This window comes from Sparus aurata, chromosome 17 (genome assembly GCF_900880675.1).
Source record: "Sparus aurata chromosome 17, fSpaAur1.1, whole genome shotgun sequence".
In the NCBI taxonomy this organism is placed as follows: domain Eukaryota; kingdom Metazoa; phylum Chordata; class Actinopteri; order Spariformes; family Sparidae; genus Sparus; species Sparus aurata.
Window position 1 is genome coordinate 16,907,348 of NC_044203.1, and position 17,448 is coordinate 16,924,795.

The following is a 17,448-nucleotide window of genomic DNA, read 5'->3' on the forward strand; positions in this document are numbered from 1 at the left end:
CTAAATTGTGAATGGTTATACTACCACATACAGGATAGAGAGAAAACCCTTAAGCTTGAGGATGCTGATCCTGACCCCTGACCTCAGCACTGAGTGGTACAAGCGAAGAAGAAAATTCACTGATGAGAATCTACTGAATGCCGCTTTAATTGGAATAGAAAACATTAATATTCATGCTGAATTAATAGCTAGTATTGCACTTTAAATGTTAGCCTTGCACTCGCCCTGTGTGAAGTGCTGAGTGTGTTTCCAGGGAGCAACTGAGAAAACATGACATTTGGGCATTAATTAGGACTCACAGCTTTAACCGACCATGATTAATAAATGTTTTTTACCATATCACTGCCGCCCTGCAAACCCTACCATGGTCACTGAGGGAACAACCTTCAGTCCTCTCACAGATGACCTTTCTTCGTACCCTCTACAACACATAATAATTCATTAAATTCAAAATGGGAGGCTGTGGCTCAGGGGTATAGCCAGGGTGTTGTTATTGGAAGGCCGCTGGTTCGATTCCCCTGGTCTGCATGTCAGTGTCCTTGAGCAAGAAACAGAACCCCAAACTGCTCCTGATGTGCTGGTCGGCCCCTTGCATGGCAGCCGCTGCCATCAGTGTATCAATCACTGTAAGTTGCTTTGGACAAATTTGTCTGCTATATTCCCCAAATGTAAAATAACATTTGGATTCCCTTAATTTCAAATATTAAATAAATAAGGAGATGCCTTATCATTCATTTTCATTCACTAAGTGGCAATTTCTTAATACCGATGTATTCTACTCACTTGTTACCACCACAGAGCAGCTTTGATATACAGTTTTTGAATAACCTATAAACACTGTTAAAAAGACAGGTCACATAGTTCAGAGTCAGCAGCCCCCCACAATTTTATGTATACAAGAATGTCAGGAGTCATTATGTTGCCTGGTTAAATAGTGTATTGCCTTTTGTTGCTTTAAGACACATTGTGAGGAGGCAAAATGTGTATGAAACCCATGACCAAAATAGTCATACTTTCTGTCATTGTGTTGCTCATGGATGGAATTATAGTTCAATGAATTATTCCCCCTTTAGCTTTGGACCCCCTGCAACCCTCCCAAGGAACCGTGGGGGTCAACACACCCCACTTTGAGAACCATTGTTTTATTATATAGAATTTTACATGTGTGGCACTTACAGGTGAATACCTCTCCCCAGCAGGCAGACACTTTCGTTGTATATTTAGTTCTGCACTTTGTTCTCTTTAGAGATTAAATCTATCTGTACTTCTGATCCCTTGAGAACAGAATTTGCAGGAGCAAATCTATTTTATATATTGTGTTATAAGCTATAATAGTTTATTTAAGTGGTATGTCTTATTCACTTATTCACAAACCACTTTTTCTCCGCCAAGTGTCCCCAGTCAAACACTAATTTTAAGTAGAGGCAATGCCACTTTATGATTTCATGATGATTCAGGCTTGAAAGAGCGCCTGAATAACACCGGAAGTAAGGCGAAATGGCTTTCATACGTCTTTGCGTATCACGATGTCCGAGTTAAATGTACAACATTGCGCCACCAAGCGTCTCTTTAACATGAATGTTTACTCACGTTTCACTTCTGTGCGTAAAATAAGTAATAACTAACAAGATGCACATTTGAAAAGGAGGGCACAGAATTAAAATCTTCGGGATTATCATAAAAAAAAATCACATCAATATAAAAGTGGCTGGTCTGCTGTAGGAAACACGATTGCATGTCAGGTTACTCCTGTGTATATTTTGTAATTTCCTTTCTGATTTTCTTTACAACCCGTGTAAATAAAAACGACTTTTATTTTGGAAGCAGTGACCGGAAAAGCAACGTCTTCTCTGACTGTCTCTGTCAGACTTGACTGTCACTGAGGCCGAAGAAGAGAGAGAGAGAGGAGGAGGAGGAGGGAGTTGGGAGTTTTAATGCTTGGGCTATCACACTGTGGACTGGTTTGACTTGTCACGGGGCCTCTCCGACAAACAATGTATGTCAGTGACAGAAAATAGCGAGTGATAAGCTAAAACAGAAGCGAAAATAAAACCGGGAAAAAACTGAGGCTCCGCCACCCTCCAAACTACGTAGGATGGGCGAGCGCGCAGACTCCGCGTTCAACACCACTGGATCCAAGTGGCTGCTGCCTGTCAGTGGATACTTGGGCTTTCCTCTTGATCAGGTATGTCTGCACATGAGTTTGACTTATTCAACAGCCCCCTCCCTACAAATACTACTCTCTGTGAACGTTATGAATTTATAGATCGTCAATTAACTTTGTGTCACATGTCAGAGAGACGCTCAGTGATTCACGACGCCCACGCTGCAGTTCATTGGCTAATTGTAATGAGCAGATAGGGGTTTTGCTTAAAAAACTTTTTAAAAAATTAGCCAACTTAACTTATGTACAAACAATACCCAATCATTACCTCGCAACATGCTGTCACAATATGATCAGGGGATGAGTATTATGAGGGTTTTTTTGTAAGGTAAAAGTAATTCAGATATTTTGTTGAATATTAATATAATACATAATATCTTTGTCTTACAGGTGAATTTTTTGGCGTGCCAGCTGTTTGCCCTGGCTGCTGCTTTCTGGTTTCGCCTCTACCTCAGCCCCAGCCATGCCAACCCCCTGGTCAGGCACGCTGTGGCCACTCTCCTTGGCATTGCCTTTCTCATCTTCTGCTTTGGATGGTACTGTATGATACTGTCCGAGACAGCACTCACACAGTGGTCCATTCAGTTTTCTCTCGTATGACGCTGCACCTCTTCATTTCCCCTTCACTGACACAGTAACACGCCTTGATCGCCAACATGCTTTGAGATAGAATACGTGCTAGTTGACTATCTTGCACTACTATCTGTCCACTATCTTGTGGACAGTGTGCAGGGTCAAGTGCTGAACGCTGGCAGCGCCACAGGCTTACAATTATAGGACAATTAGGCTGTAGACAGTCAGAGTGCACAGAACAGATTATGTTTGTGATGGCATCTGATCAGTGAATAACAGGCAACATCACTAGGCTGACACACACACACTGTATCATAGTACAGACATGCAGCCCACTTTATTTTATATAAAGAAGTGTAACTGTAAAGGTGTACATCTTCTGATAGTGAGTGTCCTTCTCTGCAGGTACGCAGCTCACATCCTGACAGTGGTGGTTGCAAGCTACTTGATTGTTGTCCAAGCTGACATCAACAATGTACACAGGTAAGTGTCGGTCTTTATACTGGATAAGAAAATCCACATATAGGTCTGGAATGAAGCTGTTATGGAGTCAAATGTTGGAATATAAGATGGTTTCTGAACTGTTACAGGAAATGTGTTTTTGTTCAAAGTTGTAATTAATCAAAGTTGTAATTAAGTACATAATGTAATGCTGTGTGCAATAAATCAAAGTCGCGAAATTACCTGACAACTATCTACATGCATCACTCTGCGTCTGTTAGTCTGCTTGGTTTGGTTATAACAGAACCCAGTTGTATTTCATAATAGCGGAAAAAAAAAAGTTGCGACGTGACTTGGCTGTCTGTCATCATGCCAGCACCAGATGACAAAACTGCGAATCAGCAACATGTCATTTCCATCCTTTCGGTGCAATCCCGCCTGTTATCTTCTGACAGAACTCGTCAGACAAGATCAGCCGAGAAACTCTTTACGTCAGAGGCGTCCATTTGGTAGCCCGGGCACATTACTACAGATAACTTCTTGTTGTTGTATGGCGGGGTTGGACATCTAAAAATCTGTAAAACAAACATTTCTTGTTGCTCACGCCTTCTGAACCTATCCCTATCCCTCCCACACAGTCCAAAACACACTGTACTGCCATGCACCCCGCCCCATTATCTTTCTGTTAAAATGTAGTCTGAATTAAAGTGCTGTTGTTGAAAGAAACCAAAACACGTCAGGTGAAAAGCAGCCTGACACGCCAGCCCGACCAGTCTGTTAGATCAGTGCAGACAGTGGAGTCAAAGCACAATAATAGAAATAAAGAAAAATGTAAACTGTGACCCAGGTCAAACATACACACCACATTACACTTGTAGCACATGGTGAGAGGGAAAGCTGCGAATGAATCACGACTAACTCAGGACGCTCTAGTGCACGCAATGTTACAATGTCAATATTTGTGGTTTGTAGGAATCTCTTGTGATCCTCGTGTTGATTGGCACTTTAACCCACTATATGTATAATCAATCATTTGAAGACCATTTTTATTATCAGTTAATCTGCTGGTTAATCTTCACCACAATCCTCATCATCATCACAGTTTGCCAGAGGTTAAATTGACGTCTTCAGATATCTACTTTTGTTCAACCAACAGCCTAAAAACCAATTACTTTTTATTTACTATCATATGTGACAACTAAATGCGGCAGATCGTTACTAGAAGAAGCTAGAACCAGCAAATGCTTGACATTTTTGCCTGAACAATGACTTAAACAATCAATCAATCATCAGTCATAGTTGTCACCTACTATTCTTTAGATTGACTTATAAGTGAATCAACTTATCGTTTGCATCTCTGCATCAGATTCCTCCTATTCAATCCTATACCGTATGACATCCATGAAATAGGCTGAACTCCTCTGCATGCATACAAGTAAGAAATGCACTAAGAAATCCCTATATTGATCAAATTAGCATATACTAAAATCAATTTCTTGACATTTAAAACCGATAAGCAAGTGTCAAAAAGGGGTCAGCCATACTTGGTAATATGTACAGGCATTATATTTATCACCAGAATATCTTAATTGTCTTCTGTCTAAGTCACTTTCGTTCATTCATCCACATACAGGTATTCCATGGTGATGGCGATGGGCTACCTGACAGCGTGCCAAGTGAGCAGAGTCTTCATCTTTAACTATGGGATCCTGTCCACGGACTTCTCTGGGTGAGGAAAAACTTAATCACTGGGCTGTCTCACCTCTTTTCCTCCCGCTGCCACACCTTTGTGGTGACAGCATATTAGTCATTTCGGTTTTTAGAGCAACCTTTATGTTATCTGTTAACGTCTGCAAACTGTATTGTACCTGCTCACACAGTCACCACAGGTGCCACGGCCTTGTGTAAATACAACAGCACTGATTAAAAAGCAGCAGTGTGGATTGTTCCCAGTTGACACTGCCCAGCCAGGTGGAGTTAGAGGCGCTCTCTGCTTCTGGGCAACTGTGACTTTGTTGTGTTTCAAACAGTAACCTGTCTGCTCCTTGTTTCTATGTTCATCTTTGTATCAAGGGTTTCTTTATTTTGTAACATTGCATGCCCCCTTTTCAACTCTATGAGGACAACTCAGAAGTGCTTGAAGCAAAACTTGAGGATTGTCATTGTTCATTCAGAAACATGCATGTCTGTTTGGAAATCAAAACTCTGCCCACAGGCATCAACCGCAACCTAATTCCATAGCGACTGTCAAATTGATGGCATGCAAGAGGGCAATGATTGTGTTAACATACTGGTTATCTTGTAGAGATAGCAGGGCCTCCAGGATTCACAAAAAGCAGACAAATATTTAACTAACATGGAGCTGCAGATAAATGTGTTCTGTCAGGATAAAGCCTGCGGTGCCACCATCCATAGCAAATAAACTGGGCAAAAGTATTTGTTATGTAATAAGTTGACAGGAGACTTCGATGGCTCCTGTATTCAACAACTTCTCTCCCCAGCACCACTCTGGATGAATTTGTTGGCAGCCCCACTTGTGCTCCGCGTGACTTTGGTGATGAGCAGCCAGGGCTGTGAGTCAGCCATTGGTAGGGTCATTTTATTGAATTAGAGACCCAGCTTCTCTAAGCTTTTGCCTTTCGACAGATTCATAGTTGTGAATCCCACAGATGGTGCTCATATGTAGAACTCCCTAAACAGCTTTGATGAAGCAATGTGGGTACTAAGTGCTGGCTTATCTTATCATTCTATTCATTCATTTAAGTTGATAACTCGCTGTTTCCTACTGTTGTGTTCTCCCCGTCGTCACCTTGATATGTTGTGTTGCTTTCACTGTTGGAGGACGCCAAAACTGTCTCGTAAGTCCGTGTGCTTTAGAGCATCGCAGTGAGCTGATCTTTTCTGAATCTGGCAGAAAGGCAGCAGAACTGAAAGTGAACTGGGTCAAAATATCGTGCACGCCGCCAGCTTTAGAGTCTACATGGAAAAACAGAGTCTGCAGGCTGCAATGGTGGAGCGTTGCACTGCACACCCCCGAAAATGTTGCTCTAAAGCCAACTGCCAACTCTCATTGAGCTGGCACTGCCAGCCGCTCGGCCAGCCACCCTCTACGCCTCGGTTTTCCATGCAGTGCACACAATGCAGCCCACTCACACACAGGAACCAGTGAGTGTGCGTGTGTGTGTGTGTGTATGTGTGCGAGAGAGAGATGTAGTTTATGTGTGTCTTTGTGCACACACACCCACATTCTTGGGACAGAGAGGTCTCTATCTGTGAATGAAACCAGGAGAGGGGGTGTGAAACTAGCCTGTTCAGACTTACTGTACAGGATCCTGCCTCAATGTCAGGGCTGCAATTAAAGATTATTTCAATTATGATTAATCATGAAAATTATCAGCAGGTTAATCGATTAATCACTCACTCTATCATTGTAAATATTGTGAAACGTGCTCATCACAGTTTCACTCGTTGTAAAGTAACGCAAACATAAGTTAGGTACACATATTGTATGTTTACCTGGATGACAGTCAGGAGCAAAATAGTAATTAATCATATTTGACTGTTTATTGCATTACAAATAAACGTGAACAAAGCTGCACTATTTAATGAGTTATGGATTTTTATAGGTGTTCTGATCCCTGATCTTTACAAGATGAAGATGAGCCTCTATTGGTTTCAGATTGAACGATGATTGAGGGAAAATTTAGGGATTTATGTGATTAGCGGTAGATTAATAAGTGGCCTGACTTGTCACTACTGAAAAAGAATGAAGTCATTCATCGGGGGGGGGGGCTAAATTCTGCTGCCCAGTAGGCGTTTGCTTTGGAGGTGCTTTGTTTCGAGTTAGTCATCGAAAAAAGAGCATCCTACTGCTGATCAGACAAACGTGCTGTTTGCTGAGCTGCCAGTGAAATCTGCGTCTGAGTTTTAAACTCTTAAAAACCTGATTCCTGTACTTGAAACTTTGTCAAGATCGTCTCTCGCTTTTTTCCACAAAATCAGCGTCTAACTTTAGTTACCAGCAGTTGATATAAGCCTTCTTCCCTAAAACATTTACACTTGAATTAAGCAATAAGATTTTTTTTCTTAAATTTCCACCCAGGCCTCTGATGATAGTTACCCAGAAGATCACCACATTGGCCTTCCAGCTCCATGACGGTAAAGCAACTACACACATGTTCACACTTAAATGTGCTCAGATATAACCTTTAATAGTGGCGATGATATGGTCTCACATTTAAGACACTTCTTTTGTGACTGAGCCAGCATGCACAATACCAGGACTCTGAAACTGAGGCAGCTTAATAAAATTCTGCCGTAGTTCCTTTTATTATTTGATGAAAGGTGGCAAAAATGAAAGTTTCCAAAGGAGTTGGTGATTACTTCATCTCTTATTTTTCAGGTATGTGTAAGAAATCTGAACAACTGACCCCGGAGCAGAAGCTTCTGGCAGTAAAGTAAGTTTCTTCTGTGTGTAAAACACACTAATAAGTTGAATCATTTTTATACAGTGGCAGTTATCTGTTGCCGTGTGGAACATCACTGACTTTCTGTTGGTGAGTCAGAGCACTGCTCTGTGAATGATGATAAAGCGGGGGTTCTGATGGGTTTCCTCCTCTTGTTCCTAGTTAATTTATTTGATTTTCTTTTAAACCTGAAGCTTGAGGTGCATAAAAATTCATACCTGGGCTGGTCAAAATATGTATGCGCAGAAGGTTGCATCTGAGTTAACACTTTATTTAAAGGTTAAATAACTGTTTCCTTTCCTTTAGCTACGAAGGACAATGACACGGACATGCAATCATGGTGAATAGCTTATTCCTGTAAAAAAGCATGCTGTGAACTGAGAGCGGAGGCATCATTTTGCATGGAAAACATTACATGTTTATGCATGTGAATTGATAAAACCACATTTGTCAGTGTACCGTGCATGCTGTTGTAACATAGATCTAAAAATGTACCAAAAAAACTATCATAAGAGAGTGTGGCTCTTCGTCTGTTAGCTCCAAATTTGGTGATTGTGTTGGTTAGCTCTCTTTTAGATTCCTCTGCTGCCTGTAGGTCTCACTGATAATTGATTTTTACTCATAAAGGTTGGTTGCGCAGTAAACATTACACAGAAGCTTTGATGCATGTGTAACCAGCTAGACTGAAGATTGGTGGGTCAATACTTTTCTTATTGTAGAACAAATTTCTTTATGATTTATTCAGTATTTACAGCTGGTTACCATTTATAAGCAGTTTGAGATACCCAACCCTGGTTTCTTGAAATGCTAAATAACTGCTGCAATTGGAGGGCAGAGGCTATGTTAAAGCTAGTTTGTGTATATATTTGTATTGTCTATTTATTTTGTCATATGGGGTCATTTCACCTGAAGTGATCACTATTACCTCACTGGAAATAAACAGGGTGTCTCTGTTTGTTCTTTCTGCAGTGTGAGGCCCTCATTCATCGAGTACCTGAGTTACAATCTCAACTTCCTGAGTGTGTTGGTGGGACCATGCAGTAACTATAAGGACTACATAGACTTCATAGAGGGCAGACACATCGGCAGGAGGCTCAGGCAGCATTCTGGTGCTTGTAATGGGCAGAACGGCTATGATAAGACACCAGAACCATCACCTCTGGTATGTTCATGTCATGCAGGTTTGGTTTCTGATCCCTTGTATCTGATAGAACTTAAAGACCCAGCATTATGTAGGACTGTAGTAGGTCTGGTCTGTTCCAGTCTTCTCTTAATCTCATTTTTGTTGTCAAGGAGACATTACCAGTTGTATCTGGAGGGAAACACAGCATGCTGTCTCGGCTTTGTTCTCCTGTAATATTTGAAAATGTCATCACCCTCATGTTATATTCTCTAACATATCTGAAATCTGAAACAAACTGAAAGCAGTAAAAGAGGCAGTAGTGAAAATTAGTCAATAGAAAATGGGCTGTTCACATATGGTATCAACAGAAGCCAAATTTCCTCACAAATCTTGTTTTTTAAGAGTTGTTGATTTAGGAGAAACATAACCAACTTTGCGAATAAATAAGTTATTTCTTTCTTTGTAAGAAATTGTCAGTTTGTCTTGGCACCGCTGTACCAGCTGGTTCACTTCCGTGTCTAAAGTGCACCGTACCTACTGATATTTAGCAGCTGTTTGAACAGAGTTTCCACTGATTTATCATTTACACCAGATTTATGAATGAACACAACGTTCTATTGACAATAAACATGTCAAATTTTACTAATGCAGTAATATAGGCAACTTCTCTGATGCCCATGGAGTAAAATACCCAGACTCCCTTTAAATTTTGTGAGGTCTGGAGTAGGGAGAAACTTTCTAAAATGTACACAATGCTGTCTACAACACATTCTTAACGATAACGGCCTTCTTGTCAATTCAGCAAATGTTGTACATGAAGATATGTCTTTCTTTGTGTAAAAAACATCGTATCTGTTTGTTCCATTGATGTGTATGTTTATGTAGCTGGGAAGTGAGAATACGAGTGGCTACTCGAGACACATGTTAATGCCAGGTGTGAACTGACGGACATAAAGCTGTCTGCTTAAGATCAGATCACTCAGAACACACGGTTATACTGAATGTGACCAGCCTCTATGTGTCCTTAATGACTGGACCTCAATTACAGTAGTCGCCTCCTGGTCAATTAAGATCCGGGCATCTTTCAGAGTTGTACACAGTCTAATCTGGTCCAGTCAATTGAAACCGCAACCAGAGTAAATGGATGTAGTGAATGAATTAAGAAGATCTTAGCGAAGAACTCATATTTGTTTTCAGTGTGTCCTTATCGTTACTTAATGTTGTTTGAAGTCAAAGAACGAAAAATATATATCTTAAGTGGTGAATGCACAAATTCTAATAGCATGCATTATTTCACCATTAATGGATTGGACAGCCCAGTTGTCCTTTCCTAATGCTTGTTCCGTCAGTGCTCAGCAGTTCTCTCTCCTCCCTGCAGCATGCTGTCTGTCGAAAACTGCTGGTCTGCTGCGGCTGTATGTTGTTCTTCCTCACCGTGACTCGGTCCTTGCCGATAACGTACAACGTGAACCCCCACTTCATCAGCCACGCCCCCTTCTTCACCAGGCTCACCTACGCTTTCTTCTCCATTCAAGCCGCAAGACCTAAATTCTACTTTGCCTGGACACTGGGTGAGCATTGTGTGTGGGATTTGCGTGTCAGCTGGTAGTGTGCTGGGAACATGAGTTGCACTGTTATCTTCATGTAAGTCGATTTTTTTTTTTTTTTCTCCTTCGTCCGGTCAGCTGATGCAGTCAACAACGCCGCAGGTTATGGTTTCCTGGGCATGGATGAAAATGGAAAGCCATCCTGGGACCTCATCTGCAACCTCAACATCTTGGGGATTGAGGTACCTTCAGTGTTTTATATGATTCAAACAGCAGAACAATGTCTATCTGTCTATATTAAAATTCATTCACAATCACATTTCTTGAATTGACTTTGCAGGTCTGTGATTATTTTTCTTTGTCTTTCTTTTTCAGACTGCAACCAGCTTCAAGACATTCATAGACAACTGGAATATTCGAACAGGAATTTGGCTCAAAACGTATGTGCTGCTAACGTAGACGACAACACTGTTCAGTTTCTCAGCTTTCACAAGCATTTTTTAAAGCATCTGATTCCTCTAATGTCTTCTAGGGTGTGTTATGACCGAGCACCCAAGCACAGGTTGGCGTTGACCTTCATCCTGTCTGCCCTGTGGCACGGTGTTTATCCAGGGTACTATTTCACCTTCATCACTGCCATCCCCATCACCATGGCAGCACGAGCGGTGAGTACTCAGTTCAGATTAATCAACAACTGCAAGGAAAATGGAACAGTCTACAAATGGTACAGTCAGTATTTTTTATTTTTTATTTTGTAAATTTGATTAAAACAACATTCAGTTCATGATATTTTTCAGAGGAAGGTGAATAATTCTTGTCATGTAACTTAATGGAATTAGCTGGAAGTACATAAGCACCATAGCTTACATACACCAATTTTTTCCACTGGTCATCATTGATCCCTCTGTTTGTCTGTTTCTCCTCACCAGATACGGAAATCTGTTCGCCACTACTTCCTGGGCTATAGAGGCTTGAAGCTGGGTTACGACATCTTAACCTGGGCAGCTACCCAGCTGGCCATCTGCTACACTGTCATGCCTTTTCTGCTTCTCGATGTAGAGTCCACATTGGTTTATTACTGGTATGTATTACTCATCATTTGTTCTCTTGTCCTCATGCTTTATGCTCGCCAACATCTGTGTCATTGTGCGTAAAAACCATCAACTGTCCCATGCTCTTCAAGCAGTCCCACACATTATTGTCTTCGCACGCAAGTTTATTAAATTTGTACTGTTGTCCAGGTTTGTGGACTTGTAAGCCTGCTACTGGAACATTGCCACACATTTGCCTGTAGTCTTCAGTTTAAGGAAGTATGTCTGAGGATCCACCCAGCAAACTGTGTCTTAGAAATTCCCCTGTTGCAGGGTTCAAATCTTGATGACTAAAATATAGAGAGGAACTGTGTTAAAAGTGGGCTACCTGTAAACTGTCAGAAAAGAAGTGAATATGCCCAACTTAAATCCCAATGCTCAAGCTGATGTCGTCAGATGTTTTGTTTAACTGAACCAACAGGCTTAAACCCAAAGATCTTCAGTTTGCTATCATTTAAGATCAAGGAAACCAGAAAATACAAAAAATCAAATGGCATTTCAGAAGCTGAAACCAAAATATATTGCATTAAAAATTACTCAAACATGTAACAGATAATTGAAATAGCCCCTGATGAACTTTCTGTCTAATCGCTGCAGTTTTAGACTAAACATTTTACATGATATATCAAGAGCCACTATACCAGTAATGCCCTTTCTACTGGCTGATGACATTTATTAACGTGGAAAGAGTCGAGCCTCCTTTTGTTTTATACTTAATTCAAAAATTATTCAGCAAGTTAGTTTTTAACACATTTTGTGGTCTGCTCTGAAACTCAAACTTCCTACCGATCAGCACATCCGTAGGAATCAGTAGGAATGACTAATGACAAAGTTACACTCTGTTTTTCCTCCTTTCTTACCCAGGTCCATGTACTTCCACGTGCACATCATTAGCATTCTGGCTGCGATCGCCCTGCATCAGAAACACAAACCCAGGGAACCCTCCGCCGCCACTAAAACGTTTTCCTCCGCCTCCTTCTCGTCTCCGTGCTCAGCCCAGTGCCAGCCTGTTCACTCCAACAACAATGACAAAGTAGACTGAAAACCCTCTCCTCACTTTCTTTTACCAGGCTCTCTGTCCACGGCGTCCTCTCAGAGACAAGTGAATGTCCCTAAAGGGCATTCAGACAACTTCTAATGGCAAAATACTTTGTTATTTATTTTCTGGGACAAGACAGAGTAAAGAGTTTGATGCAAGTCTTCAACCTCTGGCGCTGGGGAGCTTTTTTGCCATATTGTAAGATTAAGACAATACATCAAACATAAGCTCAGCAGGCGGACTGCAAAGACGTTAGCTGAGTCCCTGGTTCCACCACCCTCCACTTTCCCCTCCACCTGCCTCCTCTCTCCTCCACTGTTCCCCCTCCATCTCAACTGCAGTCTGCCTGCTCCAACAACAACGCAACAGTGTGAAGAGAGAAAGGAGGCTCACTTTCTGTCCTGTCCTCCTTCTGTGCAGATCGGTGGGATCGAAGCCAGCACAGTGGGAGAGCAGCTCATAAACAGGGCGCAAATACCAGGACACACACAAACACACACACACACACACACACACACACACACACACACACACATGCATCATGCACAAACAAGCAAGACACTAGGAAACAAATATGCGCATACTCTCATACTCGGTCACAGTTTGATGGCGTACAAAGGCTGCCCTTGTGTGGCCACAACAAAAGAGCATACCAAGATGAGCGGGAGGCCTGTTTTTTTACTGTATATGTGTGTGAGAGAGTGGACCTTGTCACTGAAAAATCGACAGTGTCGGTGTATCTCCCACTGTTAGTTAATGCTGGTTTGGCGGAAACGACACTTGAAATACCAATTAGACCGCGCAGCTCTCAAACTGTCCAGTGAAACCATTACTAATGAAGTCTTTTAAGGGGTGGGGGGATGGCAGCTCCTCCCGGTGAGGAGACTTTGCTGTTCTGTAGCGCAACCAAACACTTTATTGCAGCTCCTGTGGATAATCATGGGCTTTAGCTACACCCCTGTAAAAGTAAAGGAAAAGCTAACAGATAGTTACAGTTAAAAAATACATTATGCAACAGTACAACAACAAACCCCTGCGTATGTTGTCTTGTGTTGCACTATTCTAACAAGTGATGAAATGGTGCAGTCATGAGCACACATTGATGCTGAGAGCTGAAAGGAAAAGCACAACGTTCTCAATAATTTAATGAGCGCAGTCTGACTTTCACAGAGAAATCTACTTTTCTGCTGAACCAGTAGGGAATTATAATCAATTCTAAAAAAAAAAAAAAAAGAAAAGAGAGAGTGACCTAGTTTTTACTGTGTTTAGTATTTACCATTTTAACGGTGCTGGTCACCTGTTATCATGGTATACAGTGATTGAACAAAATGCTGTGGTGAAACTGGGAGGAAATACATCTGAGGTTTCTCTTTATGGAATGAAACTGTGAACCGTGTGACCATGAATAGGAATTTTATAAATCGGATGCATTTCTCCTCAGTAGCAGGGGGATGTGTCCGCTCTGTGGTTCTTTTGTGAGAAGAGAACCCAGTCGAAGTCCGTTGATTTACCAGAACTGATCAGCAGCAGCGGGTTGATTTAACAGAGACATCTGCTGGTTGTTCATAGTGTCTGAACTCTGCTGAATTGAGTAATGAAGGTAGGACAATTGGGACTGACTGATTCTGTTATGCTGCAGCACCTCCCAGTGCAACCTTTTACCATGCATGAGCAGAAAGCATATTTCTTTTTCTCTCGCCAAAATTCACAATTTTCTTCTTTTCACTAGCGTTTTTATTTTGCACAATCAAAGTTGATGAATCTGCGGGCTGGTGCTTTTGATCACAGATCAGTTAATCACGGTAAAAACAAAAAGGATTCATTCACATTTGAAATATTATTGACTTTCTGTCATGTTTGGTCATCACTCATCAGAGGTTTGGGAGCACTGAGTTTCAGAAGTGGCACATAGGCTTAGTTATTAATGGTGCTATCTGCTGCAGGCTGACGTGTTAGCTTTCAGCTACATCTGTGGGTTGTTATAATGAAACTTACTAACAGTGCCTGCTGAAGAAAAATGACACATACAATGGCATGCAAAATATAAGGTTGTTCCTTTACATGCATCATATGGGTTTCCTAATGAAAATGCAGCTTCATTGTTTTTGTTTAATCGGGTTAGAGACACCGTCTTATTGCATTTTATTACCTGCTTTGGAATTTAATCTCAACTTTTGGACTACCTGAAAATGTGTATTTTAGACTCGGTTCACATATTAACTCAACTCTGTAGTTCTTAATATTTAAAGCGTCCGAGTAGAGGCTGTTAGAAGAAGAAAAAACAGAGTATTACAGTATTTTCTTTTATTTGTTTTTTTTTTTATCTGGACATAGTGTTGGCTTAAATAGAGGGGGGAGTTAACTCTAATTATAGAAAAAATTACCACAGGGGAATTTTTAAAGATTTTAAGGTAAATAAGACGGAGGGGACGTGCACAAGAAGCTCACCTGTCATGGTCGATTAGAACAAATCTCCTCGTGACTAAATCATTCACCTTTTGGGAGTAGATATGACGATAATTAATGTTAATTATTGTAGTGTTTAAGTGCACAGTAGTACCTCTCTTGGAGTTAATGAAGCATCAGTAATGACTGCTCTGGGATCCTGTAGACCTGTTGACTCAGCATCTTTTTGCAAGAGGCCCTTTTTGCCTGCAATTATACACATGTGGACCTGAAAGAAAATGCTGGTGCTTCTTGCGGAGGGTAATACAGTCGGTCCCCGTGGCAGCTACTTTCAAACGCTGACTGCACCCAAACTACTCAAGAGGTGCTGAAGAGCGAACAACTGCCGTGTATGGCTTTGCTATAACATAGAATTGTTTTTGTGAGACACAGCCCATATTAACTGAAATGTATTGGGGGTTTTTTTTAGGTTTTTTTTTTTATCAATAACAAGTCTGCATGTGGCTAATGTTTGATGTGCAGGGAGATGAGCGACGAGTGGCACAGTATGAATGTGTTGTCAGAACGAGCAGCTGTTTGACTTAATATTAATTGTGGAGATATTTTTTATGTGTTTTTGCAGATGTATGTGTGATCAAATATCCTGAGTGTGTGTATGTGTGTGTGTGTGTGTGTGTGTGTGCGTGATATTTTCTTATTATCACATTTCTCCATTTTAGTATTGTTTGTATAGAGTAAGTGGTATAAAAACTTTTGAATAACAAATAAAGCTTCAGTGAAACACATTGTTGTTGGTCAAAGATGTTTGTGCTGCCTGATGTGAAAATGTTATTGTTATTTGTCATATAATTCATAATGATAAGGAATTATGAGCTATTATAAAGACACATTGAATGTTTTATGTTCCTGGATTGTCCAACCGTCCATCCCATTCTTGTGAATGCACTATCACAGGAGCACCTTGTGGAAATTTGGCACCGATGTCCACTATAAAAAAGTATGGAGTGCTCCCCAGCGTCACTCTCTCATCCAAATATGGTCAGTTCTGGCTTTCACAACAAAAAAAAGATGGCGAGGGCAAATATGCCAAACTCTAGGCTTCATGACAGTAGATCTCCACCAGTGGGTGACAATGCAGCAGGTTTACACTTTGCACTGTGTGTTACACTGATACAGATGCTTATTGTTTTCAACCAGATAAAAAAGATCAAGTGATGATGATGATGATGGTGATGATGACTCAAAAGGTCAAAGGTTAACTTCAATGGTGACACTAGTCGTGATTGCCCATCTTGAAGCTGCAGTGATTGTAGAGATCTTCTGTGCTGCCGGGTTGAACGTGTGTGTGAATTGTCCACGTTCAAGTTGTTTGTAGGTTCTTTGAAGCAACATCCATATCTACTGTCACGGCTACAACTTTGTGATAAAACACAGTAAATGCTTTTCATTAAATTCCTTTAAAGTTTTCAATACATATGTATAGTATATACATCCAGACAGACATGGATGTAAACTATAACTTGACTGATTAGGATGGAGGCATGCAACCACATTGTGGGAATTGTAGTTGTAGTCTGATTTAAGTGATGTAAATACAAAAAAAGGTTCTTCTCAGGACCTGTTAAACTTCTGTTCAATGACTCCAGGTGTCAGTGAGTTGTATTTGTTTTCTCTCTGTTACACCTAACTACCTCACTGTAACACCATCAAGTCAAACCCTCTCCATGCGACGTCTGTCCCAGGCAGTTTAATCTCTGATGACATGCTGAAAGCGTCTTCCTCTCTGTCCCTTGTGTCAGTCGTGTGTTCCCCAGTGACACGGATAACGCCTGAGTGTGTGTGTGCACGCTGTGTTTTTATCTAGCCTGCACTCACAGACTAATGACAACCAGGGGAAAAGAAGGAAATGGGACAAAGATGTCAACAAGCAACAACCAAATACACTGTCATCGATTCAGTGTGTTCCACATATGTATTATGAGTAAACAAGTCTGATGTATTGTTTTTCTTTTCTGCACGGACAGGACCATCAGTCTCATGCTGAGTCAAACAAAATATGTACAGGTGGGAATATGACTGTCAGCAGAGTTCCTACATGCAAGCCTTACAAAAATATTGTGTAAAATGTGCCTCCTTACATTTAACAAGTAATCCTTCACATGTCAACTGATGTTTTCACAAGTGATGAATGAAAATGTGGATTTGAATTTCCAAACATGGAAACTGATCCCCTACGTATATTCAGTACATACTAGGGCTTCTGTAGGTACAGTAGATTAAAAATATTTAATATTATTTAATTGGTCATATTACTTAAAATTGTATTTGTGTATATTTGGAAGTCAAACTTAAAGGGTTACTCCACCTATTTTACAGTATTAACCTGGGGAGCATGTTGGCAAAAAAAAAAATATATATATATACATATAATGTCTGTTCAGCTTTGACATTGTGCCTGCAGCAACAAATTAAAAGCCTTCACTTGAACTTAAAGGTCTTGGATCAAAATGCCTTAACAAACACAGTATCACACTGCACTACTTCAGCATTTTGGGTTATGTTATTATATTTATTAGTACATTGTAACGATGCAGCTGA

General features: G+C 40.8%; 1 protein-coding gene across 1 annotated transcript; it reads left to right on the forward strand.

Annotated features, from left to right (window-relative positions):
• The first annotated feature begins 1,863 nt into the window (after nucleotides 1-1,863).
• On the forward strand, nucleotides 1,864-15,635 carry mboat1 (membrane bound O-acyltransferase domain containing 1). The gene is made up of 13 exons (XM_030394795.1): nucleotides 1,864-2,185; nucleotides 2,555-2,700; nucleotides 3,143-3,220; nucleotides 4,812-4,907; nucleotides 7,281-7,336; nucleotides 7,581-7,635; nucleotides 8,614-8,806; nucleotides 10,146-10,338; nucleotides 10,453-10,556; nucleotides 10,690-10,754; nucleotides 10,847-10,979; nucleotides 11,244-11,395; nucleotides 12,270-15,635. Exons 1-13 carry the CDS (start codon nucleotides 2,096-2,098, stop codon nucleotides 12,445-12,447), a joined length of 1,539 nt encoding a protein of 512 aa, XP_030250655.1. The 5' UTR covers nucleotides 1,864-2,095; the 3' UTR covers nucleotides 12,448-15,635.
• The last annotated feature ends 1,813 nt before the right edge of the window (nucleotides 15,636-17,448 follow it).